We start from the raw sequence: 25,911 nt of genomic DNA, 5'->3' as shown, positions 1-25,911 counted from the left end.
AATTATTCAGGCGCTTTTCCTCAGAATAATATGAAGGTGAAGGTATCCTTTGTAGAAGGGAAAAATAGGAAGTTTGAGGATTTTTCTGAATGAGCATGGAACTTCAAGGATTTTTCTGAATGAGCATTCATTTGTATTCACAATAAAATCCGTACCGAAAAGCAGATTAATAAAGAGAATGAGGTTTTGAAGCATGGGACTGATAGTACTATTAAGCCTGTTAAAAATTAATGGAAGAGATGTAAAAAAATTAAATTTCAAACACATCAATATTGGGTATTGGCTGAATGAAAAATGGTAGATTCAGCAGGGATATTTATTGCCATTAAGAAACTAAACAATTTCTCCTTAAATAAAAAGTTACGGTAAATAATTGATGTAGATTAAAAGCAGTATTGGGCAAAATACTTCACTTCAGGGACACTTACACTGAAATTTTCTTAGTCAGTAATTTGTGTATCTATAGATTTAAATCCATATGCAGACTGTGAGCTCACCATTCATTTGTAGTTTTATTACTTTTTCTGGCATAGATTAAATTTCAAAAATGATGTTCCTTCAGTTTCAGGAGGTTAATGTAAGCATGACATAGACAAAATTTAGAGATCATTTTCCAATCATACTTACGCTATTAATAGTTAAAAATGAATGTATCACTAAGCTAACTTTGCTCAGTGATTACAGTACACATTGGCCATATAGATAAAAGTTTCTGTGGAACTAAATGTGATTAAAACCTACATCTACACTCTGCAAACTATTGTGATGTGATGATTTACTCAGATGTAGCAAAGCCTCCATATGTCCACTTAACTGTAACAGCAGCAATAATTTATTTCACACCTATTGAACTATAAGAGGCAGACAAACTAACACAATTCATTACTGCTTACAGGTAAATTAACACAGTCAATCATAATAACTACAAGATATATGATTTTATCTCCTATGTATTTATGGAACAAATTACAACTCAAATATAGACACAATTTTTCAACATATTAACTTCTCTGTAGGAGTGAGAAGGATTTCATATGCATTGGTGACCTCATACACAACTTATTGTTTGTTTGCATATACATCTGACAGCTGTCATGGGTAGATGAGATGTCAGATTACTAAGTTCCTTAAATGAAACTAGCTAATCAGTAACTGCATGTTATGTAGAAGAGAAAATGTAGCCAAATCTACAGTGAAATGAATTTCTTGTCACCTCAAGTATAATACATTTTTCTGGCTTGGGAATTGTAAATAACTATATATGTAATGTTAACTATGCCTCATAAGAATCACTATATCAGATAATACTGCAAGGAATTTCACAGCTTATTTCAGATGGCATTGCAATACAAGAACCAACATTTTATAATAATAATACAAACCAGTTAAACTAACGATATGGTTATTTAGTAATTCATAGTATTGTAATTACACAAACCTTAAATTCTTTGATGGTGTATTCAGTTCTGCTGACAAGTGATCTTCTGTCATCATAGCATAAAATTTTATTTCATTTTCCACATTATGTTTGATCAAAATGTTTAGACTACAATAGTTTTCATCAAAATTAGAGGCTACCAGCCACTGTGATTCTAGTGATTGTAATTTTTCCAGAGGAGTAAGCAATTTCAGGGATGCTTTAATACTTGTATCATTTAAAACAAGCCACTGACATTCTGTTTTGTACTGAAAGAAAATTATATTTTTAGTAAACATCATTTTCAGTTTGCTTCTTACAATACTAAAACTGTATTTTGTACAATGCACTGGTGCCACTGACTTTCTCTGAACAATAAAAATAAATTTCTTTTGCTATTAGATGGCCTAAATGCAGAGGACCAATTATGATTTTCAGAGTGAATACAAGCAAACAAGGACATCAGTGTCACCAGAGGAGGACTTGGTAATGTGACCAAGTTAACAAGTTTCCATCATGACTGTAATGTCATAGCAGTAGCTGAATTACTTTACAAATTGACTCTAGCGTGTTGTTTGATGCCTGAAACATTTTAATAAATTTTGTCATCTAAGGTTTAAATATATCTTAAAACTGTAAATTACTGTTTTGTGCAGAGACACTCTCAGTAGTTCACTTGATATTATCACACAACTCTCACCAGTTCACTTAATATTATCACACATTGGGAAATGTCATATGGATTGAAGATAAAGTGATGCATAACTACTTGCTGAAAAAGGTAGCAAGCGTGTGGTTTGTGGAACACTTTTCACAGATCACAGAAATGCTGTCAAAAAGACTGAGAGTAACAATGGTCTCAATGGCTTCTGCAAGCACTGATATCCTAAAATCTAACAAGCATAATTAAAATGCCTGCCACCTATTGGAGGGACCAATGACCTTGCTGTTTGGTCCCCTCCCCCAAACAAACCAACCAACTACCTATCTGATCAGCACTAATGTGCCTGAGTATTGATATATCATAGTCTTGTGACAGCAGAATACTGACACTTCATTTGCTGTTGTGTACATTCGCACAAAGTTTATAATCAGTACTTAAATGGCAGAGAGGACGTGCAGAAATCGAATTAACGCACAATTACATTTTTACTGATAAATGGTACACTTGTGGTAGTAAGAGACTCAGAATTAATTTTCTGTTGTGTACATCTTTATTTAGATGTCAATGAAAATGCTTGAATAACTCTTCAATATTTGTTTTTGCCATCATACCAACAAGAATGAAACATGTAAATTAGACATGTATATTAGGTTTTCTAAACACTTCTCCCTACAGCAATGACAGAAGTGATAGCATAGTTATTTAGCACTTAACAGAAACTGCCCTTACCAGTAGCCTTGCTGCAGTGGTAACACCAGTTCCCGTGAGATAACCAAACTTAAGAGTGGTCGGGCAGGGCTAGCACTTGGATGGGTGACCATCCTGTCTGCCAAGCACTGTTGGCAAGCAAGATGCACTCAGCCCTTGAGAGGCAAATTGAGCAGTTACTTGATTGAGAAGTAGTGGCTCTGGTCTTGTAAATTGACATATGGCTGGGAGACAGGTGTGTGGACCACATGCTCCTCCATATCTGCATCCTGTGAAGTTTGTGGGCTGAGGATGACACAGCAGCTGGGTGGCACCATTGGGCCTTCATACATTGTGCACATGAGTTCAGTTTAATATTTTAGAAACTGCACTTGCTCAATAAGTGTAGCAAATCAATATTAGGTTCAGTCAGCATATAATGGTATGCACAATGGAGAAACACAGCCAAGCTGCTCACTAGCTGTCCATGACTTCCAAACATATGTGAGTACAGAGCATGTCATTTTACAATTGCTATCCCCTGACAATGTTTCTCTTTAGATTATAAGAGTCCATATTTTTTTTCATGGAAAGTACTGTGATGCAGTTACATTGAACTTTTACATGGTACTTATAATTTTCAAAAAATTACTTAACACCTTCAAACACTTTCAAACATAGTACAAAACTATGAATCTTGCCAAAGCATACTGTACATAGAGCTTTTGATGTTAATGTAATTTCCACTTATGTCATGTCACCTGTTGTTAACATATAAAGAGAAAATCTTTCTTTAGAGCACAGAATGATAAGCAGTACCACTTGCCTTAAAGTGTGCCCTGAAACTGATACAAGGTTAGACTCTAGAACAGAGCATACCTCTACCATGCCAACTCATTTCATTATTGTGTTGGAAACTAACCCTAAACATAGCTTCTATAAGGAACAACATCTATATGTTATAGAGTCAATAATATTTTCTCCTATTAAAAGTTGTTTACTTACTGTCTGAAGAGGTTTTCCCAGACGGTATAATGACATTCCTATCATATTCCCTGCTTTGCTGAAGTTTCTTGTAATTATAACATTAAATGTAGGAATACTCAAAATTGAGGAATTCAGATGCATACCACCAGAGATTTCAGTGTATTCGCCATTTATCTAAAAGAAAGAAAGTTTTATCAAGGCATAAAAATTGATGTTAATGTCTTGAATTGAGTGATAATGACATTATTTCTGCAAAAGAATACACTTCCATATACATTTATACACATTAATTTTACTTTTACTTTTAATTTTGTGACACAAATGGGATTAAATACACAACTATTGCAAGCAAGAGATGAAGAACACTGACTATAGATCTCACTGTTCATAACTACAGATCAGCATCATAAATTCAGTTTTGGTACAAAAGCTTTTTCGTTGAGGCATTTCTTGTAATTTATGGCTACAAAAAATTGAAAGTTAATGCTCCATAAATCATGGAAAATTAATCAAAAGGAAAATCAGAAGACATAAAATATGATTTTCAGACACAGACAGCAGATGTTAAAAATGTAAATATATAATAAAAAAGTTACAAGCAGCAAAATCTGATTAGAAATTAGTTAAATTTGAGTCTCTCAAAAGTAGTAATTTCTTCTCTTATATGCAAATAGGAAATACGAGAATTGGAAAATGGGACAAGGGGTTACAAGTTGACTGAGATACAATCCAGTAATTATTGAAGGTTCACTTTTAATATCATTTTATGTAATTCTTCAGATAAATCCATGAAATGGTCTCTTTGGAACGGAAAACAACCACAAAACCAGAACAAATATTTCAAATCTGAACCCACTCTTGTTTATGTAAGCTACTTGGGCACGAGTGTTCTAACTGTGTGATATAATTCTAATCAACTCACCACACCTTTATAGATCTGAGATTGAATGTAATCATTCAGTCTATTCCAAATTGTCTACTTCAGAGTGTAATGGTACTAGAACTATGTAACCGTTGTGGCACCTCATCTGAACCTCTCGATACCAGTAATATTCTACTGTGTTTCTGTAAACTAGTTGACATATTTCTGAGACAACAGATTTGATTTCGTTAATGACGAAGTACTTTGATTGATCGATATGTTTATGTTACAATGATATTATTCTTATGTGTATTCTTTCTTTTGTCACTATGATCTTTAACTTACTTGTAACTCTTGATTTTTGGGCGTGTAAGCAGTTATTAGTTAGAGAGTCTGACCTTGAGAAGGTCAAGTCTTGGATGTCATGCTGTAAAGACGCAAAATGTAGTCAGTTTATAAAATGTGAAATTTAACAGTGAGGAAGATGTTTTCAAGTATGTTTTATAATGTGATGTTTTGTGTGTTATGTGATGCTGCAACAAAAGTAATAAAAAAGAAGTGTAACTTAAATTTGGATTGCTGATTACCTTTTTAACATCACCATTGTGCTAACTTGTAAAAGTTCAATCTTCAAGAATGGTTTATCAAACACATCTGTAAAGCTTTTGAATATCGCAAAATAAAACCTAGGCCTCTTTGCATCCGAGCTTGGAATCATCACCACCTAGATTTTTGACGATTGAGCCATGAGTTCATGGGAAACACAAAAGATGAGTGATTAGTTAGTCCATTATTTCATGAAATGACTTTATTAACTGTGCTCTAATGACACCTGCCACATCTTATAACTTTGTTGTTGCCTGAAAATGCAATATTTAGCAGCGTGAGCAACACCACAAATCATAATTAATTTTTGACCTGTGTTGTGGTAGGGTTGTTAGAAGAGGGAAACTGCATTGTTCACCATAACCTAGATTCTATGTACCATTAACAAAAGTTGGTTCTGATATAACATAACAGATACTTATGGCCAACACACAAAATTGCTTGAAATTATCCAACTCTTTACATATCAATATTTTTACCCATATTTACTTTATCAGTTCTCTTCATGTGTTTCAAGTTTTTGCATTTGATCTGTCTTCTAAAAATTATCCCCAGCTTTACTACAATGTATTGAGAGTCAGAACCCCCTCTTATACACAGTGACATAACAATTGATGCATTCCAATGCTCATGTGTGACAGCTACTATTATTAAAAGATAATGTTTTACTATTAATTGATTGAAAGATTAATAAAGACATATCAATAATTTTCATAATACTTTGCCTACGTAAAAACCAATTATGTTTTTGTAATCCTCTGGTCAAACAGAGAAATCTGAGATATATTTTGATAGCATTTTTATATTTTTATTTTAAGATTTTTCTGGTAATTTTTGTTTCTGTATATTTTTAATCTTTCCAATCCTTTCACCCTGGTTCAATAAAAACACTAAAAACACACTCTGCATGCAATCATACTGGCAACTTATGAAGGATTCCCAATGTGATTTAAATACACTGAATTGTTTGTATTATTAGAGACCAACATAGTTTAAATTTACACAATATTTAATTTGAATCATTGGACATATCATAATTCAAATGTAGAGCTTGTCTGATGATATGGGAATTACGTCATTAGCCCACAAAATAAAAGTGGCAGCCTCAACTGAATGGACATCCTTGTGGCTACAACACTTGGGTGAGTGGTTGTTATGATAGGAGCCTTAACAGATGTGTGTATATTTACAAGAAGCAATGTTCTATTTTTGTCTTGGATGAAAGTGGCACTACTGACTCACTAGTCATTCAGTGCACTGATGTGATGTTGTTTATGATCAGAAAAGTAATAAACCACAATTAATCAAAGTGTCCATTTGTTACTTATAAAGTTCAAAGATCACATCACTCAGATAAAACTGAGAACCAGCACTCTGGAACAAACAACCACAAGTTAAATATATCCAAAGGAGTTGTGGAACTGTGGCTCCTCATTATTCATGAGGGTTTCAGTTAACCCCTATTAAAATAAGCAATAGGCACACTACAACTGTAGTCGGTAAAATGTTCTTGTTATCTAAAAGGACATTTTCTCTGTTTTCTTGGACTTTCAGTAGTTTGGTGCATGTGAATCAGTACAAATCCAATTCAAACCACATCTACATAACACTACTGACTGATACAAAAGCCTCTGTACATACAAATATCTTTGCTTAATTATACTAGGTAAGTGAATTTTTACGTCTATACATGGTGATGCAGCTAAGACAGAGCACATCAAATGTATAAAGAACAGGAAAACATATCAGGGTGTGGACCAATGATGCAAATTTCCTGAAGTATACAAGAAATTTTTAGTGTTTTTATCTGTCTAATTAAGCATTAACTGCACGTTTTTTTTATTGCTGAACTATACATTTCTCTGTGACGTTTGAGATGACATTCAAAAAGACCCTCGAAAAGAGCCTTCATAGCAAACTTCTATGACATAACATGTGTGCAATGTGATAAAGCAGTAACATGATAACAGTGCCACAAACCACTGTCTTGTTGTCAGGAAAAAAAGGTCCAAAGAATGTCTGCCCTACTGAGCCACATGTAGAAAAACACATAACTCAGGTATGATTTATGTATTTATCTGTGCATTTGGAACCAATCAGTCTGTGCTCTGCTATTATAGTTATCAGATAACTGGCCTGTGAAACTATTAAGACTTTTGCAGTGTATATGACAATCAAAAATATGGATACCATTTAAATTTATGGTGAATGTCATCAAAATGTTAAAGCAGCCCTTACAATCTGTTCTTGTTAACATTGTAAAACAAGTAAATAAATAAACAATCTGTAAATGTGTAAAATGAAATTTAGTACAAAGAGCAGCCATCCAAGGCAGCACCAATGGCTCTATCTGAGGTGAGTACTGAGTCAGATCAGCTCGGCTGACAGATATAGTTAAATCATTCCATGATGCTTCAACTCTACATCATAGTTCAAAAGTGGTGGAGTGCCAGTCTTTCAACAACCTCCGACCAGATGTTTCCAGTTGGTGAGACATGCAAAGAATGTGTAGTCATGGGCAGGAGTTGAACAACCTCTGTATTCAGGTAGGTCAGGTGAGGATGAGAAACATGTGGTCTAACAGACTGAAAGCTAATCTCATAGGGACATCAAAGTTGGTGCACAGTCATCAGCCTTAGCCTTGTTGTTGTGGTCTTCAGTCCTGAGACTGGTTTGATGCAGCTCTCCATGCTACTCTATCCTGTGCAAGCTTCTTCATCTCCCAGTACCTACTGCAACCTACATCCTTCTGAATCTGCTTAGTGTATTCATCTCTTGGTCTCCCTCTATGATTTTTACACTCCACACTGCCCTACAATACTAAATTGGTGATCCCTTGATGTCTCAATACATGTCCTACCAACCAATCCCTTCTTCTAGTCAAGTTGTGCCACAAACTTCTCTTCTCCCCAATCCTATTCAATACTCCCTCATTAGTTATGTGATCTACCCATCTAATCTTCAGCATTCTTCTGTAGCACAACATTTCTAAAGCTTCTATTCTCTTCTTGTCCAAACTATTTATCATCCATGTTTCACTTCCATACATGGCTACACTCCATACAAATACTTCCAGAAATGACTTCCTGACACTTAAAGCTATACTCGATGTTAATAAATTTCTCTTCTTCAGAAACGCTTTCCGTGACATTACCAGTCTACATTTATATCCTCTCTACTTCAACCATCATCAGTTATTTTCCTCCCCAAATAGCAAAATTCCTTTACTACTTTAAGTGTCTCAATTCCTAATCTAATTCCCTCAGCATCACCCGACTTAATTAGACTACATTCCATCATCCTCGTTTTGCTTTTGTTGATGTTCATCTTATACCCTTCTTTCAAACCACTATCCATTCCATTCAACTGCTCTTCCAAATCCTTTGCTGTCTCTGACAGAATTACAATGTCACTGGCGAACCTCAAAGTTTTTATTTCTTCTCCATGAATTTTAATACGTACTCCAAATTTTTCTTTTGTTTCCTTCACTGCTTGCTCAATATACAGATTGAATAGCATCGGGGAGAGGATACAACCCTGACTCACTCCCTTTCCAACCACTGCTTCCCTTTCATGTCCCTCGACTCTTATAACTGCTGTCTGGTTTCTGTACAAATTGTAAATAGCCTTTCGCTCCCTGTATTTTACCCCTGCCACCTTCAGAATTTGAAAGAGAGTATTCCAGTCAACATCGTCTAAAGCTTTCTCAGTTTCCTCAGGACTGGCTCTCCCAAGGCTGTCAGTAGTTCTAATGGAATGCTGTGTACTCCCAGGGCCTTGTTTCGACTCAGGTCTTTCAGTGCTCTGTCAAATTCTTCATGCAGTATTATATCTCCCATTTCATCTTCATCTCCATCCTCTTCCATTTCCATAATATTGTCCTCTAGTACATCGCCCTTGTATAGGCCCTCTATATACTCCTTCCACCTTTCTGCTTTCCCTTCTTTGCTTAGAACTGGGTTTCCATCTGAGCTCTTGATATTCATACACGTGGTGCTCTTCTCTCCAAAGGTCTCTTTAATTTTCCTGTAGGCAGTATTTATCTTACCCCTAGTGAGATAAGCCTCTACATCCTTACATTTATCCTCTAGCCATGCCTGCTTAGCCATTTTGTGCTTCCTGTTGATCTCATTTTTGAGACGTTTGTATTCCTTGTTGCCTGCTTCATTTACTGCATTTTTATATTTTCTCCTTTCATCAATTTAATTAAGTATTTCTTCTGTCACCCAAGGATTTCTACTAGCCCTCGTCTTTTTAGCTACTTTATCCTCTGCTGCCTTCACTACTACATCCCTCAAAGCTACCCATTCTTCTTCTACTGTATTTCTTACCCCCCATTCCTGTCAATTGTTCCCTTATGCTCTCCCTGAAACTCTGTACAACCTCGGGTTTAGTCAGTTTATCCAGGTCCCATCTTCTTAAATTCCCACCTTTTTGCAGTTTCTTCAGTTTTAATCTACAGGTCATAACCAATAGATTGTGGTCGGAATCCACATCTGCCCCTGGAAATGTCTTACAATTTAAAACCTGGTTCCTAAATCTCTGTCTTATCATTATATAATCTATCTGATACCTTTTAGTATCTCCAGGGCTCTTCCATGTATACAACCTTCTTTTATGATTCTTGAACCAAGTGTTACCTATGATTAAGTTGTGCTCTGTGCAAAATTCTACCAGGAGGCTTCCTCTTTCATTTCTTACCCCCAATCCATATTCACCTACTATGTTTCCTTCTCTCCCTTTTCCTACTGCCGAAATCCAGTCACCCATGACTATTAAATTTTCATCTCCCTTCACAATCTGAATAATTTCTTTTATTTGATCATACATTTGTTCAATTTCTTTGTCATCTGCAGAGCTAGTTGGCATATAAACTTGTACTACTGTAGTAGGCATGGGCTTCATATCTATCTTGGCCACAATAATGTGTTCACTATGCTGTTTGTAGTAGCTTACCCGCATTCCTATTTTCCTATTCATTATTAAACCTACTCCTGCATTGGCCCTATTGGATTTTGTGTTTATAACCCTGTAGTCACCTGACCAGAAGTCTTGCTCCTCCTTCCACCGAACTTCACTAATTCCCACTATATCTAACTTTAACCTATCCATTTCCCTTTTTAAATTTTCTAACCTACCTGCCCGATTAATGGATCTGACATTCCACGCTCTTATACGTAGAACGCCAGTTTTCTTTCTCCTGATAATGACATCCTCTTGAGTAGTCCCCTCCTGGAGATCCGAAAGGGGGACTATTTTACCTCCAGAATATTTTACCCAAGAGGATGCCATCATCATTTAACCATACAGTAAAGCTGTATGCCCTCGGGAAAAATTACAGCCATAGTTTCCCCTTACTTTCAGCCATTTGCAGTACCAGCACAGCAAGGCCATTTTGGTTAGTGTTACAAGGCCAGATCAGTCAATCATCCAGACTGTTGCCCTTGCAACTACTGAAAAGGCTGCTGCCCCTCTTCAGGAACCACATGTTTGTCTGGCCTCTCAACAGATAACCCTCCGTTGTGGTTGCACCTACGGTATGGCTATCTGCATTGCCGAGGCATGCAAGCCTCCCCACCAACGGCAAGGTCCATGGTTCATGGACCTTAGCCTTAACATATGAGAAATACAACAGTTCCTGTCAAATTGTGAGCCAAAAGTGATCATGCTATGAACTTAGTGGTACTCCATACCATCACACAAGTTGCTGGCCCAGTATGATGGTAACAAATGCAATTTGGCAATTTTTGTTCTCTTTGAAGCATTTACATCTGGATATATCAAATGTAATAGTGTAGGCAGAACCAGGACTCATGTTTCTGTAATATACACATAACTGGAATTCTTCTGCAACATCAACATGTGAATGCTGTGTCAGTGCTATCACTGGTCACATGACTGTTGACCCATTCAGTCTCAATAGAAGCCCCAAAAGTGGTCTTTGCACTGACAGTCCATAGTGTTCTGGACACTGTCGCAATGTCTGTGTGGATACTTGTTTTGCTGCAAGCCAGCACATTTTCTGAATCATGTTACGGGACACAGCTGTATGGTCCTGCACATCTGAATGAACAATGTGACTATCCTCTTGAGTGGTAATAATGTTGGGTTGTTGAGATACTGCCTGGCATTAAGTCTGACAGTCATGGGATACACCAGAAATGAACAGCAATATTGTGATATTGTGTAATAATAATCCACAATGCGATGATCCTGCTGTCAAATTCCAACATGTGCTGCTAGATGTTTCTCTTTCTGCACCCAAATACAATTTATGATTGAGAAACTTGCTACATAAGGTTTCCTCACGTATGGAATGTGCATTGCTCTGAAATGTTTATCATTTGTGTATCCAAGTCTGAAGTATGCTTCATGACGATTTGACTGTTGTTGTATAAGGCTTTAATGGTGTTGGAAAATTTATGGTCAGCAATGATTACAGTATGTTATTCACAGATGAAGCATTTTTTATAAACTATGGACAGAGCAATATTAATATTAGGCGCTGGTTATTAATTAAATATCCACTCTGGAAGCATCACTGGTCACTGTTTAGTTGATGAGACTGTACATCAATTTAAATTACTTTGTGATTGACATTTCAGCAAGTTGGGTGGTAGGGACCAGCCACCATCCAATTGTAGTTCTTTCTCCAGTGCCATGATCTCTGTGTTCCTTTTCTGTAGGTATTTGCAGTGTCTAGTGAAGCATAGATGGATGCATGCTGACAACACTGCCCTTCCCCCCCCCCCCCCCCCCCCCCCTCCCCTTACTGCAATCACAAAGTAATTGTAATCAGAGTAAGAGATATGTTTATATACAAATTGTACAAGATATGCTGCCACATTTGGGAAGATGTTCCATTGGACATATGGTAATCCAAGTGGTATCAACATGGTGGGCAAAATCAGACAATGGAAACTCCAGGTTGGAATATTGGCAATATAAGGAAAAGACAGGTTGCTATAAAGATGACACATTGAGTTGCAGACAGGCACAATAAAGAGACAGTTACGCATTTAGCTTTTGGCCAAAACCTTCTTCAGAAGAGGAAACAGACACACATTCATTCACACAGGCAAGAACACTTCACACACACACACACACACACACACACACACACACACACACACACACACACACACACACATGACCACCATCTCTGGCACTCCAGTCTGAACTGCCAGAGATGGCAGTCATGTGGGCTTGAGGTGTACTTGCTTGGTTTGTGGTGTTTACCTTGTTATTACTTGTTCAAGTTCCACACATGTCTAAGTATTATTTTAGAAACAGCAGTTAATGAAATTCTTGGGCGCATTAATAAATGGTTTCTAGGCAATTCTTTGTCACTAACCTTCAAAAAGACACATTATAAGCAATTCAGAACCTTTAAGAGTTATCCTTCCAGTACGTAAATGAAATATGATGACAAAGAACAGAGAAGAGGTCAATTCTGTTAAAGTTCTTGGTACCAAAGCTTGATAGTAAGTTCAACTGCACTCAAGAAGGTCCTACAGATATACAGGGGATTAAAAAGTCAGTATAAATTTGAAAACTTAATAAACCATGGAATAATGTAGATAGAGAGGTAAAAATTGAAACACATGCTTGGAATGACATGGGGTTTTATTAAGGGGGAAAAAGTTCATAAAATGTCCGACAGATGGTGCTGTACAGCAAAACATCAGTGACTGCGCATGACAATCATGTATAAAAGGAGCTGTACCGAGAGAGAGAATCAGATGCGCCAGCAGTCGCAGCATGTTGACATTACCTGAAAAGGCACTTTTAGTGAAGCTATATTATCAGAATGGGGAATGTGCTAGTTCAGCATTATGATCCTATCACCATAGGAAGGGGATTCGAATGGATAAAGGTCCGTTGACAAATGCAGCTGTGGCAAGAATAATTTCGAAGTTCAAAGTCACAAGTTGTTTAGACGATAGACCCTATAGTGGGCGACCAAGCACAAGGCGTAATGCTGCTGAGGCAGTTCAGGAAGAAATGGAGACTGTAGCGTGTTTGTCTACGCACAGGGAAGTCAGCACTCGTGCATTCCATACACTATTGTTTGGTTGGCACTTAGGCGTATTCTCCGATGCTATCCGTACAAAATTCATCGGCATCATGAACTGTTACCTGGCGATTTAGTGAAGCAGAGGGCATTTGTGGTGTAGGCGTTTCAAAAGATGGTGGAAGATGATGATTGGTTGAGTAATGTATTGTGGACCGACGAAGCTCTTTTCATGCTCCGAGGGTCTTTCAATGCCCACAACTGCAGAATTTGGACTACCGAAAATCCTATAACTCTCGTGGAAACTCCATTGCATGACGAGAAAGTCATGGTATGTGTTGGATTTACCACACCTACCATTATTGGGCCTTTTTTCTTCAAGGAAATGCGTGATTCTGGTTTTGTAACTGCTAGCGTGACAGGTGAGAGGTACGCCGATATGTTACAGAATCGCATCATCCCCAGCCTGGCTGATAAACACCTGCTGGAATGTATGATGTTTATGCAGGATGGCACTCCACACCATATTGTTAGATGCATGAAAGATCTCTTGTGCACATCATTTGGTGATGATAGTGTGCTCAGCTGCCACTTTCATCATGCTTGGCATCCCACGTCCCCAGACCTCAGTCCGTTCAATTATTGGCTTTGGGGTTACCTGAAGTCGCAAGTGTATTGTAATCGACTGACATCTCTAGGGATGCTGAAAGACAACATCCAACGCAAATGCCTCATCATAACTCCAGACATGCTTTACAGTGCTGTTCACTACACTATTCCTCGACTACAGCTATTGTTGAGGAATGATGGTGGACATGCTGAGCATTTCCTGTAAAGAATATCATCTTTGCTTTGTCTTACTTTGTTATGCTAATTATTGCTATTCTGATCAGATGAAGCGCCATCTGTCGGACATTTTTTGAATTTTGTATTTTTTGGTTATAATAAAACCTCATGTCATTCCAAGCATGTATGTCAATTTGTACCTCTCTATCTACATTATTCCATGATTTATTCAGTTTTCAAATTTATACTGACTTTTTGATCACCCAGTATGTTCAAAAAACTGTGGGTATTTACTATGCTTCCCAATACTTTTATTCTTTGATGAAATTTGTTGTAAGTATCTCTTCTACATTCCAATAACTCAGTTCATGGAGTCAGTACTACAAATAAGAATAACCTATATAAAGATTTAACATCACTTACTCTGGTCCAGCTTCAGGAACACTTTTTTTTTAAGTGAATGGTCTGTGTGTCTTTTTCTATGGAAAAAGATAGAGCCTTTGAAGAGGACTTTAATGAGATTATATAAGTAGACACACACTAAGATGCATATGATTATTCTTAGGCTGTTATGTGATGCATCAGTGAACAGAAAAACAGTTTACAACATTTATTCGCATGAATCATGTATCTGGACAGAAGATGCATAGGTAGCCACTAATCCTGTAGGCTTCGTTTGAACTGAACTATATTAGCAGTAGCTAAACATTATATAAGTCATTAAAATGTACATTCCTCAGAAATATGCAGTGGTGCTAACTCAGTCATCCTGTAGACATGTGTAAGGAGTTGGACATTCTGAGTACTGGTATTGCTCCACTGTATATTTACTCCCTCATGAAGTTTGTTGTAAATAACAACTACAGTTTAAAAGGAACAATGCTGTACATAATTAAAACACCTGATGAAAAAAATGACATTCATTAACCCACTCTAAGATGTTAAGTTTGACTTTAACACAAAACTGGGTGCACAATGCTACCACAAAAACATTTATTCAGTTACCCAATTACAGTCTCAGAAAGAGAGCGAAGTTAAAATTGAAGAAGTTTCCTTGGCAACTCCTCCTATTTTGTAGAAAGGATTCTACTTATGTAATATAAAAGATCATGCATAGGAATCATCCAATCATGTCTATATTTGGAATAAATGCAATAACCTTACAACTGGTCACCACACATCCATATGTACATAAGAATATGTAATATGAATGTAAAGTGACTCATTTTAGATCACCATAAAAATGATCTAGTGCACATAAAATTAACTAACCTGAATAATAAACACCTTTCTGGACCATAGTAAATTGATTCTAAGTGTTATCCCATGAACTGAGCATATGGCATTATTGGTCATGGCATCCCATCTAGGCTAATTTAGCTGTCAAGTGCAAGTCTTTCTATTTGATGCCATTATGGTGACTTGCATGAGAGTTAAAAAGATACGCTCTGAACAATGTGGGAATATATAAATATTCTGAAACATAATGCTATGAGAATCTAATACAATTTATGAGGATCTGAGAAACATTTAATTTAGTACTGGAATATGCTCCAAAATAAAATAAAAAATTGAAGACATGAAAAAGATACATGATACAGAGCTCTGAGAGAATCTCATAAAATTATTGACCTATATGAAAAAAATCTTAGGCTGATTGTGAATACTTTCTACAACTTTACTCAAATATTTAAATTTTGCACCATTCTGACTGCAGTATAGGTACACAAATACACTGATGGTCCAAAAAAAATTATTAGCACATGCTTAATAGCATATTGGTGCACTTTCAGAAGGCAATACAGCAGCAATTCTGCAAGGTATGGGTTCGACAAGTCCTTGGTATGCGGCACTGACTTCTATGCACAGGTCACTCAGTTTTTTTGTGTGGATGGTGCGGATGCTGGATAATGTACCAGACATGTTCTAACAGGTTCAGACAAAGGAATTTGGTGGCCAAGACACCAATTTCAGGTCCTTATCATGCTCCTCAAACCACTGTAGCATGATTCTGGCCATCTAACATGGACAGTTATGTTGCTGGAAGGTGCCATCACTATCAGGAATGAAATCACTCATGAAGGAATGCAGATGGTCTGTAATAATGTCCACATAGATCACAGCTGTCATTATGACTTCAATTACAATAATAGTACCCAAGCAAACCCAAGAAACATGACTCATCTGATGATGTGACACCTTTCATTGAATAATATCTATGATCCCATGCCAATTTCAATCATAATTGGCTAAGTCTTTTTTACAGAGTGGGCAAGTCACTGATCTCAGTGAACTCATGATTTCACTGTTCGTCAACCTCTTTCCACAGATGCTCATGCCTGTAGCATGAAAAAGCCATCTAGCTGCACTGGATCTCAGACGCTTGTTCATGACAGTCTGCCCTTTGCCAAAGTCATATATGCTGGCTGATTTTCAGTCTCCAAAACATTTTGTCACTAGAATGATTTCTCATGCATCTTTGCTCTGCTTAAATACTCTCCTTACTGTGTCACATTCCCACCATGGTACCAGATGGTATTCAACCTCACAGTGGGCAGAGGTCATAATGTTTCAGATCACCTTTGAATATCTCTAAAATTTCTTTTGAATTTCTAGTTGACTAGTTTTACATTTTTAATTTTAAGGTAGACACAAAAATGACTCAATACTCTTACCTTAAGATTCCCAGTGGCAGCAACTGAAGTGTAATCAGTAGATAAATTAAAGTTTGTGTGATATAAGCCATTTCCTGTTTGCAGTCCAGCTTTGACATCTACATTCTTGAATCTCTTGAATGGTGTATAAATGTTCATGTGCATATAATGAGTTTCGGGCCTATATATAGTGCTTTCCAAAGCTGTGTAATTCAGTAACATACCTGACTGTGAATAAACACAGATGTGTAATTAACAAATACATTTTAATAAAAATAAGGGTGTATTGTCATGAAATCAAATAACTGTTACTTTGCTCAGTCAGTCATAAGATAAATTTATTTCATACATACCACTGCCCAATTTCCATCTGTATCTTTGGATTTGAGGTCAAACAGCAAACCAAAAATTGTCTCAGTTATTTTGTAGTCCAGATCAGACTGTATTTCTTTAAAGGACGTAAATGGAGATGTTATAACCAACTTGTTAGTGATGGTGAAATAGTCCTGTGAAAGTTGAGATTAAAACAAGCTTAATTTATGTTTGAGATACTATTATGTACTATTGCAGACTGATCTATTCTGATAAACACACAACAAAGTAATACAGCTGTATTACATTTCAAATAGTATAGTAAAAATAAATTTTCATTACACGTAGTTCACAATTTATGGCAAAAATTAGAGAAACTTGGAGACACTGCATTGCAACATATATTGCATCCTGAGAAAAACTGGTTCATAAACATTAATAAACTAATGTTTGTTAATGTGAATGAAAAAGATAGTAAATTATACTTGCAGCATCTATAAAACCTCCAAAGGAAGGAAAATAATGAAGGCCAAGTTAGTACTGATGGAAGTCAGTTTAAATGGAATGGCAATGGAGAGAACTTCTGACACACTTGGGAATAAACTGCAGAAAATAAAACTGTAAATAAATACATAGCTACAAAAGAGAAGAGCTGTCTTTACAAAACAATGTAGGGCAGCAGACATTAAGTAAAAGATCACAGATTTGATGGGACACATACTGGTAATTCATGATATTTTAACTCTTTCATGAGAGTATCACTGTTCACAGAATTTATGGTACTCCCTAAATCACAAAATATTTCACATGATAACAAATTCTGATCTTTCAAAATGAACATAGATTAATATAGCCTATTTGACTGGTAGCACACCCATGAGGACAGCAACTAAAAATCCTCTTCTACCTATCCAGATTTAAATTTTCCATTGCCTCTAAACTGCTCTCTCTCTCTCTCTCTCTCTCTCTCTCTCTCTCTCTCTCTTTAGGGGCACTAAACTACTGAGGTCATGAGCGCCCAGTCACAATTGTAAGAGCACATAGAATCTAGTAAAACTCAAGGGGGGGGGGGGGGGGCAGAAAGTTCTTACAAAGATGCAGATAAAATAAGTGAAAGAGTTAGATGTCTTTGGACAAGCCAGTCAAAGTAATAAAACGAAGAACACGAGCAGCTGCTCAAGCGTCATCAGCTAAAATATCCTGTAAAGTAGATTTCAGAGGCAGGACAACACGAGATTGACTAAAATGGGGACACAACAATAAAACATGGGGCACCATCAATGCATGACCACAAGGGCACTGCGGGGCTGGGTCACCGGAGAGCAGGTAGCGGCGGCTAAACTGGCAATGCCTAATCCGCAACATGGTCAGAAGGACCTCTTCTCTCTGAGATGGTCGGGAGGAGGTTGTCCAAGCAGTTGGGAACGGTTTTATGGCCCGTAGCTTGTTTCCTTGAAGTGATGACCAAGTATCCCACCACAATGACACAAGACTCTTACAAACAACCCCACTAATGTCAGATGTCAGGACACAATGGGAGGCTGGCCGAGGCAGGAGGAAAGCAGCCTTGGCTGCGGCATCAGCAGCCTCATTCCCGGGCACTCCTATATGGCCGGGGACCCACAGAAAGCTGACAGGATAGCCATCATCAGCAAAAGAATGGAAGGACTGCTGGATCCGTTGCACCAAGGGATGGATCGGATATGGAGCTCCAAGGCTCTGAACAGCACTGAGTGAATCAGAGCAGAGTACATACGATGAATGGCAGTGGCGTCGGGCATGCTGAACGGCCTGATGGAGAGCAAACAACTCAGCCGTAAAGCTGGAACACTGGTCGAGGAGCCGGTATTTAAAGGTGACGGCCCCGACAACAAAGGCACAGCCGACACCATCATCAGTTTTGGAGCCATCAGTATAAATAAAGGTGTGACTGGCAAGTCGCACACAAAGTTCGACAAACCGTGATCAATACACTGCAGCCGGAGTACCCTCCTTCGGGAGCGAGCTGAGGTCGAGATAAATATGAACCGGCGCCTGGAGCCAAGGTGGTGTCGGGCTCTCACCCTCTCTGAAGGTGGTAGGGAGGGCAAAATCCAATTGTCGAAGCAGGCGACGAAAGCGGACTCCAGGGGGCAGCAAGGCAGACACGTACAACCCGTACTGACGGTCGAGAGAATCGGCGAAGAAGGACAGATAATAGGGGTGGTCGGGCATTGACAACAGCCAGCAGGCATACCGACAAAACAGTACGCCGCGCCGGTAGGTCAATGGTAATTCGGCAGCTTCAGCATAAAGACTCTTGATGGGACTATTGTAGAATTCTCCGGTCGAAAGACGTAACCCCCGATGGTGGATGGAGTTGAGACGGCATAAGAGGGATGGCCCAGCAGACGAGTAGACGAGGCTCCCATAATCCAGATTTGATCGGACTATGGACCGATACAAGCGAAGCAGGACAATGCAATCTGCTCCCCAAGATGAACCACTAAGAACTCTGAGGACATTAAGGGAACGTGTACAAAGGGCAGCCAAATAAGAGAAGTGCGGAGATCAACAAAGTTTCCTGTCCAGTGTGAGCCCTAGAAACTTTGTTGTTTCCACGAATGGGAGAACAACGAGACCGAGATGTAAGGATGGCGGAAGGAACGCTTTATATTGCCAAAAGTTGATGCAAACCGTCTTCTCTTCAGAGAACCGTAAGCCATTAGCCACACTCCATGAGTATAGGCAGTCAAGACAGCGCTGAAGGCAGCGTTCCAGGAGGCATGTTCTCTGGGCACTGCAGTAGATCACGAACTCATTGACTAAAAGAGAGCCTGAGACATTAGGTGGAATGCAATCCATAATTGGATTGATCGCTATGGCAAAAAGGGCTACGCTCAAGACAGAGCCCTGAGGCACTCTGTTCTCCTGGAGGAAGACGTTGGACAATACGGAACCCACACATACCCTAAACTTTCGATCTGTTAAAAAGGAATCAATAAAAAGGGGCAGGCAACCGCGTAGACCCCACCTGTGCATAGTGCGGAGGATACCTCCTCTCCAACAGGTATCATAAGCCTTCTCCAAATCGAAGAACACGGCTACCGTTTAGCGCTTACGCAAAAAGTTGGTCATGATGAATGTCTACAAGGTCACAAGGTGGTCAACAGCGGAGCGGTGGCGACGAAAGCCGCATTGAACATTGGTAAGCAGCCGTCGAGATTCAAGAATCCAAACTAACCGAGCGTTAACCATGTGCTCCATCACATTACAGACACAGCTTGTAAGAGAAATGGGGCGGTAACTATAAGGAAGGTGTCTATCCTTCCCGGGTTTGGGTATAGGAACGACGACGGCATCACGCCAACGCATGGGGACTTGACCTTTGGTCCAGACACGATTGTAGGTACGAAGAAGAAAGCTTTTGCCTGCCGGAGAAAGGTGTGTCAGCATCTGAACGTGAATGTCATCTGGCCCCGGAGCAGAGGACCGGGACAGTGCAAGTGCACGTTCGAGTTCCTGCATAGTAAAGGGGGTATTATAATGTTCCTGATTCAGCGAGTGGAAGGAAGGTCGCTGAGCCTCTTCTGCCTCTTTCCTGGGAAGGAAGGCAGGGTGGTAATGGGCGGAGCTTGAAACCTCCGCGAAAAAGTGGCCAAAGGCGTTGGAGACATCCACAGGATCAACAAGTACCTCATTACCTGAAGTCAGGCCAGGTACCGAGGAGTGGGCCTTAATGCCCGACAGCTGGCGCAGGCCACCCCAGACGACAGCAGAGGGAGTAAAACTGTTAAAGGAGCTGGTAAAAGAGGCCCAACAAGCTTTTTTGCTGTCTTTGATGACTCTACGGCATTGCGCTCAGAGTCGTTTGTATCCAATACAATTCGCCAACATAGGATGGCGGCGAAAGATGCGTAAAGCACGTCGTCGAGCACGGATAGGGTCTCTACAAGCCTCATTCCACCATGGGACGGAAACGCGACGTGAAGAAGAGGTAGTATGAGGAGTGGAACGTTCGGCAGCATTGATGATAACAGCCATGAGGTATTCGACCTGACTGTCACAACTGAGAAAATCGTGGTCCGGAAAGATCGTCAGGGAGGAGTAAAGTTCCCAGTCAGCTTTCGGTATGTTCCAGCTCAAAGGACATGGGGATCGGGTGTGGTGCAGGAGACGAATGACACAGGGGAAATGGTCGCTCGAATAGGTTTCAGAAAGGACATACCACTCGAACCGACAGGCAAGAGTGGTAGAACAGATCGAGAGGTCCAAGTGGGAGTAGGTATGAGTAGAGTCTGAGAGGAAAGTCGGGGCGCCAGTATTGAGGCAGACAAGATTGAGATGGTTGAAGACATCCGCCAAGAGGGAGCCTCTCTGACAGGATGCAGGAGAGCCCCAAAGGGGATGATGGGCATTGAAGTCGCCAAACAATAAAAACGGCAGAGGAAGCTGAACAATCAGGTGCATCATGTCAGCCCAACTAACTGCGGATGATGATGGAGTATAGACAGTACCAACAGAAAAAGTAAAGGCAGAAAGAGCAATACGGACAGCTATTGCTTGGAGTGGGGTGGTCAATGGGATGGTATGGTAATAGACATCGTCCCGAACGAGCAACATGACCCCACCATGAGCTGGAATACCGTCCACAGGGGTGAGGTCAGACCGCTCCAAGGTATAGTGGGTAAAAGCAATACGGTCAGTTGGGCGCAACTTGGTTTCCTAGAGACCAAGGACGAGCAGACAGTGCAGGCGGAGGAGCAGTTGTAATTCCTCCCAATTAGATCGAATACCTCTTATGTTCCAATGTAACAATGCCATCACTAGTCAGAAAAAAGGGGGAACAAAACGGGGGAAGAGCTGGTTACCTCGACAGCCACAGAGGGCCAGGTTTCGAGGGAACAATGCTACAACCGGCGGGAGGCGGATCCTGTTCCGTCAAGTCATTGCCAGCTGCAGCCGCATTCCTGGGTTGCGTAGGAGGGGCAGCATCATTCGCCAACGACAGGCCAGCTGAGCGCCTGGCAGCAGAGTGTCCCGGCGAAACAGAGGACAGCCGGGAGCAGCGACTCACGGGTGCAGCGTCAGACGAAACGCGCCGGGGTGGAGAGGGGGATAAAGACTTCTTCTTGGAGGCCTTCTTGGAAGTCCGATGAGGCATGGGGATGGTGGGCTGGACCCAAAGAAGGTCCGTTTTGGAATGCCGGACCTCGGAAGCTCGGGTCCGGAACGTTTCCCCGATGGACACCTGAGAAGAGGATCGCTTCTCAGGTGGTGGAGGGGGAGGAGGAGGAAGGGTGGCCCCTGGGGCAGAGGGGGCAGGGGCCGCAAGGGAGGAGGATTTGGAAGGGAGGGATTTGGGAGGCAGAGGCATAGATCCCGGATGGGGCGAGGAGGTGGAGGGGGCACAGGATAGGAGTGAGGATACTGTGGAAGGAGTGGACACGACTGAGGCAAAGTTGTCAACGTCACGGGATGGAGGCGGTCATACTTCTTCCTGGCCTCAGAATAAGAGAGACGGTCCAAAGTTTTTAATTCTTGAATCTTCTTCTCCTTCTGATACATGGGGCAGTCTAAAGATCTAGGCGAGTGGAGGCCAGGACAATTGATGCACCGAGGTGGTGGGGTGCATGTATGTTCCTCGCAAAGAGGACATCCACAATTGCCACAAAGGTGCTCAGCCTCACACCGTGACGACATGTGCCCGAAGCACAAACACCGAAAGCAGTGCATAGGAGGTGGGACGTAAGGTCGCACGTCGCACTGGTAGCACATCACCTTTACCTTCTCCAGGAGAACGTCCCCCACGAAGGCGAGGATAAAGGCCCCGGTGTCAATGCAACGGTCTTTGGGGCCGCGCTGGACTCACCGGACGAAATGCATGCTTCGGCACTCCAGGTTAACCCTGAGCTCCTCATCAGATTGCAGGAGGTCCCGATGAAAAATAACCCCCTGCGCCCTATTCAGTGCAAGATGCGGGACAATGGACACTGGGATGTCCCCTAGTCGGTCGCACGCCTGGAGCGCCACTGACTGTGTGGCGGAGGTGGTCTTTATAAGAACGGACCCTGAATGCATTTTACTGAGAGCCTCGATTTCCCCGAAGATGTGTTCGATGTGCTGGACAAAGAACATGGGCTTGGAGGTTGCGAACGTCCCCCCATCAGTCCGAGAACAGACTGAATAGCAGGGGAAGTACTTCGCCCCAAGCCGGCGGGCCTGTCCTTCCTCCCAGGTAATGGCCAAGGGGAAAAGGGCAGGAGAACCAGAACCAGAGACAGTACCTCTCTTTTTAAAAGACTCGGCCGCAGATCGACCTGATACATGTTGACGTTTTATCTGCGAAACATCCGCCCCGATACCACCCACTCCGACCAGGGGCTCTCCCCACGGGCGCCACCCAGCCTCAGCAAGGGCCACCTGGCAGGATGACCGTTGCCGGGAGTCCCAATGCCCCAAGGAGATGGGCATCTACTCCTTGGCCGACGTGGTGAGGGTGCAGCTCAGGTATCGGCAGTATGATCCCTGTGTTGTCAGGGGGCTACAACCTAGAGGGTACATGACGACCCCACCACAATGGGCTGGCTACTGTGCTGGATTTTGGTTGCCATGGAAAGTCCATCATGATCGTAGGTGCAGATGGGGATGCACTATGGGCGTAACTTGTGCAACCCATTAGGCATTTAGGTCCAATTTGAGGAATAGTGGGTGCGGTTACAATGCCGTTACAATGCTGAGTGCCAAGGACCAGTGATACACCATGTAAGGCGTCCTTCCCCAAAAGGCTCGTACTTCAGTAGAATTTTGAAAAATGGAGGTCAAACCCCAAGGGGGACCATCACATGGAAGGCCGAAATGGTTGAAACTCCTTTTAGTCACCTCTTACTATAGGCAGGAATACCTCGGGCCTATTCTTACCCTGGACCTGCAGGGGGGTCACTGCTGGTTGTTAAACCCCAGTTTCTTTTCCTGTTCTTTTACTGAGAGTCTTTCTCTGTAGCTATTGTTTATAAACTCTATCCTACATGAAATTACACTAGTTACAGCAGCTGAAGCAGAAGGACAACACTGGATGTCAGTCTATGAAAATGCAGCATAAAGTTAAACAGAATTGCTACCCAGTATCTATATTCAGATGACAAAATTCTTAATAGTTGCAATAGAGACATATAAAAGTACAAGAAACTACCCTAGCTGTTGGAAATATTAGACCCTACTTCAAGGAGGAGAGAGGTCACACAAGGTTAAAATGGAAGGGTAAATCACTTAGACCACAGGATGAGAGGGACAAACCTATACTTAAGGCAAGGGCAGACACAAAGATGATGAAGAAGGTTCAATGACTCAAATGTAATTCATCATTCCATGTCTGATATTTTAAAGCATATGGTAAAGTGGTTTACAAGAAAGTAAATCACAGCATAATACTCCATATTATACATGGTATAAACATACTAAACTATGAAAATTATGTGACAAGCAAAACTATTTCAACTCAGAATTCCGTGTACTACTATCCCATTATCCCACTGTCCTTCCATTTCTGTAATTTTTGCATCTTCCCATCCTTTGTCTTCCATGAACCCTCACAACTGTGTTATACTGTCCTGACCCATGTAAGACAACTACTAGAACCAGTCATGCCTCTGTGTCATAACAGAAGCTACCTGTGTGTGTGTGTGTGTGTGTGTGTGTGTGTGTGTGTGTGTGTGTGTGTGTGTGTGTTGGGGAGAGGGGGGGGGGGGGGGGGATGGTTGGGAACATGCGCTCACATTGTTGGGCACACATGTGTGTCTAGCTGCATGCCCTCTGACAAAGTGCAAATTAAACTTCAGTGTAACAACATTTTATTTGCATGCAAAATAAGTACTCAATGTTTCTTCTGTAGGGTGCATGGTAGTATTTCCCTATCACTTTTTTTTCAATTCCTAATTCTAATGATATACTAAGGAAATGCTCTTTCTTGCTTATATATAAGCCTCTGAAGATCAATTGTAGTAAATGTAAAGCTGTAGACAGGTGTATCAGAACACATTCCAGGATGAGCATGGAAATGTCATGACAATATAATATGCAATCCCAATTTTAAAATCCACAGGAAATATAGATTTAGATTCAAAATCAAATGAGCTGCTTGAGTTATTTTCAAGCACAAAATAATAATGATGAAATCAGAAAGTTAAGGAAGGCAATCAACTTCCACAATGAGCCTTACAAGAAACTTGTGTTTATTTTAGACTTAAGCACTGTTTGAGAATGATATTTAAAATAATTGTAACAGATGCAAGAAAATATAGTTAATAATAACAGCAAATACATAGTTTTGTGGTGTATGGTAATGGATATGAATAATTTTAATGGTCACCACTGTAAGGCACTTATGAACTGATAAATGTGAAAGTACTGTGGCACATGCTGAAATATTTAAACAAAAAAAAAAAAATCTGAAATCTGCTGTAAAGCCAACAGTAGAGCTACACCACTTGTTTCTCAATGAATCCCATACTGAAAATAGAGTAGAGAAAATTTACAAACAATGCTGATTCATTTTATGTGAAGAATGAAATAAGTTACTAACAGGACATTTATCAAAGGGTTCAAATATGTATTTTGGGAAGGTTAAAAGTCAAATGTTACCTTTGTTTGGAAATGAAAAATTTATTGAGCTGTATACCTTTCTTCTAGGACTGCAAGTAAGTATTGCTAGATTCACTAAAGTATAACCTACATGTCTGGTCAAGTCTTATACACACCAAATCTTCCATCATCCCCCAAGAAACATCTGGAAAGGAGCAACCACTCACCATCCACTACTAATCTCTACCCTGGACTGAAACAACTAAACCATATCTATTGTTTAGGCTTCAACTGTTCTCATTGTGCCCAGATATGAAGAACATCGTAGCTATAATCCTTCCCACCAATCCATAAGCAGTATTT

The 25,911-nt window shown here is 40.2% G+C and overlaps 1 protein-coding gene across 1 annotated transcript in view; it reads right to left on the bottom strand.

The window, feature by feature from the left end:
* Positions 1-25,911, bottom strand: part of LOC126299332 (uncharacterized) — a 793,355-nt gene that overhangs the window by 357,866 nt on the left and 409,578 nt on the right. Inside the window, exons 35-38 of the mRNA XM_049991162.1 lie at positions 17,031-17,183; positions 16,699-16,905; positions 3,774-3,929; positions 1,439-1,686 (exon numbers count right to left, since the gene is read on the bottom strand). Coding sequence (XP_049847119.1) covers positions 1,439-1,686; positions 3,774-3,929; positions 16,699-16,905; positions 17,031-17,183 — 764 coding nt within the window. The remainder of the gene's footprint in view (positions 1-1,438; positions 1,687-3,773; positions 3,930-16,698; positions 16,906-17,030; positions 17,184-25,911) is intronic.

Source organism: Schistocerca gregaria, chromosome X (assembly GCF_023897955.1).
Source record: "Schistocerca gregaria isolate iqSchGreg1 chromosome X, iqSchGreg1.2, whole genome shotgun sequence".
Lineage (NCBI taxonomy): Eukaryota > Metazoa > Arthropoda > Insecta > Orthoptera > Acrididae > Schistocerca > Schistocerca gregaria.
The sequence above is the reverse complement of the archived record's forward strand: the minus strand, read 5'-3'. Positions and strand labels throughout refer to the sequence as shown.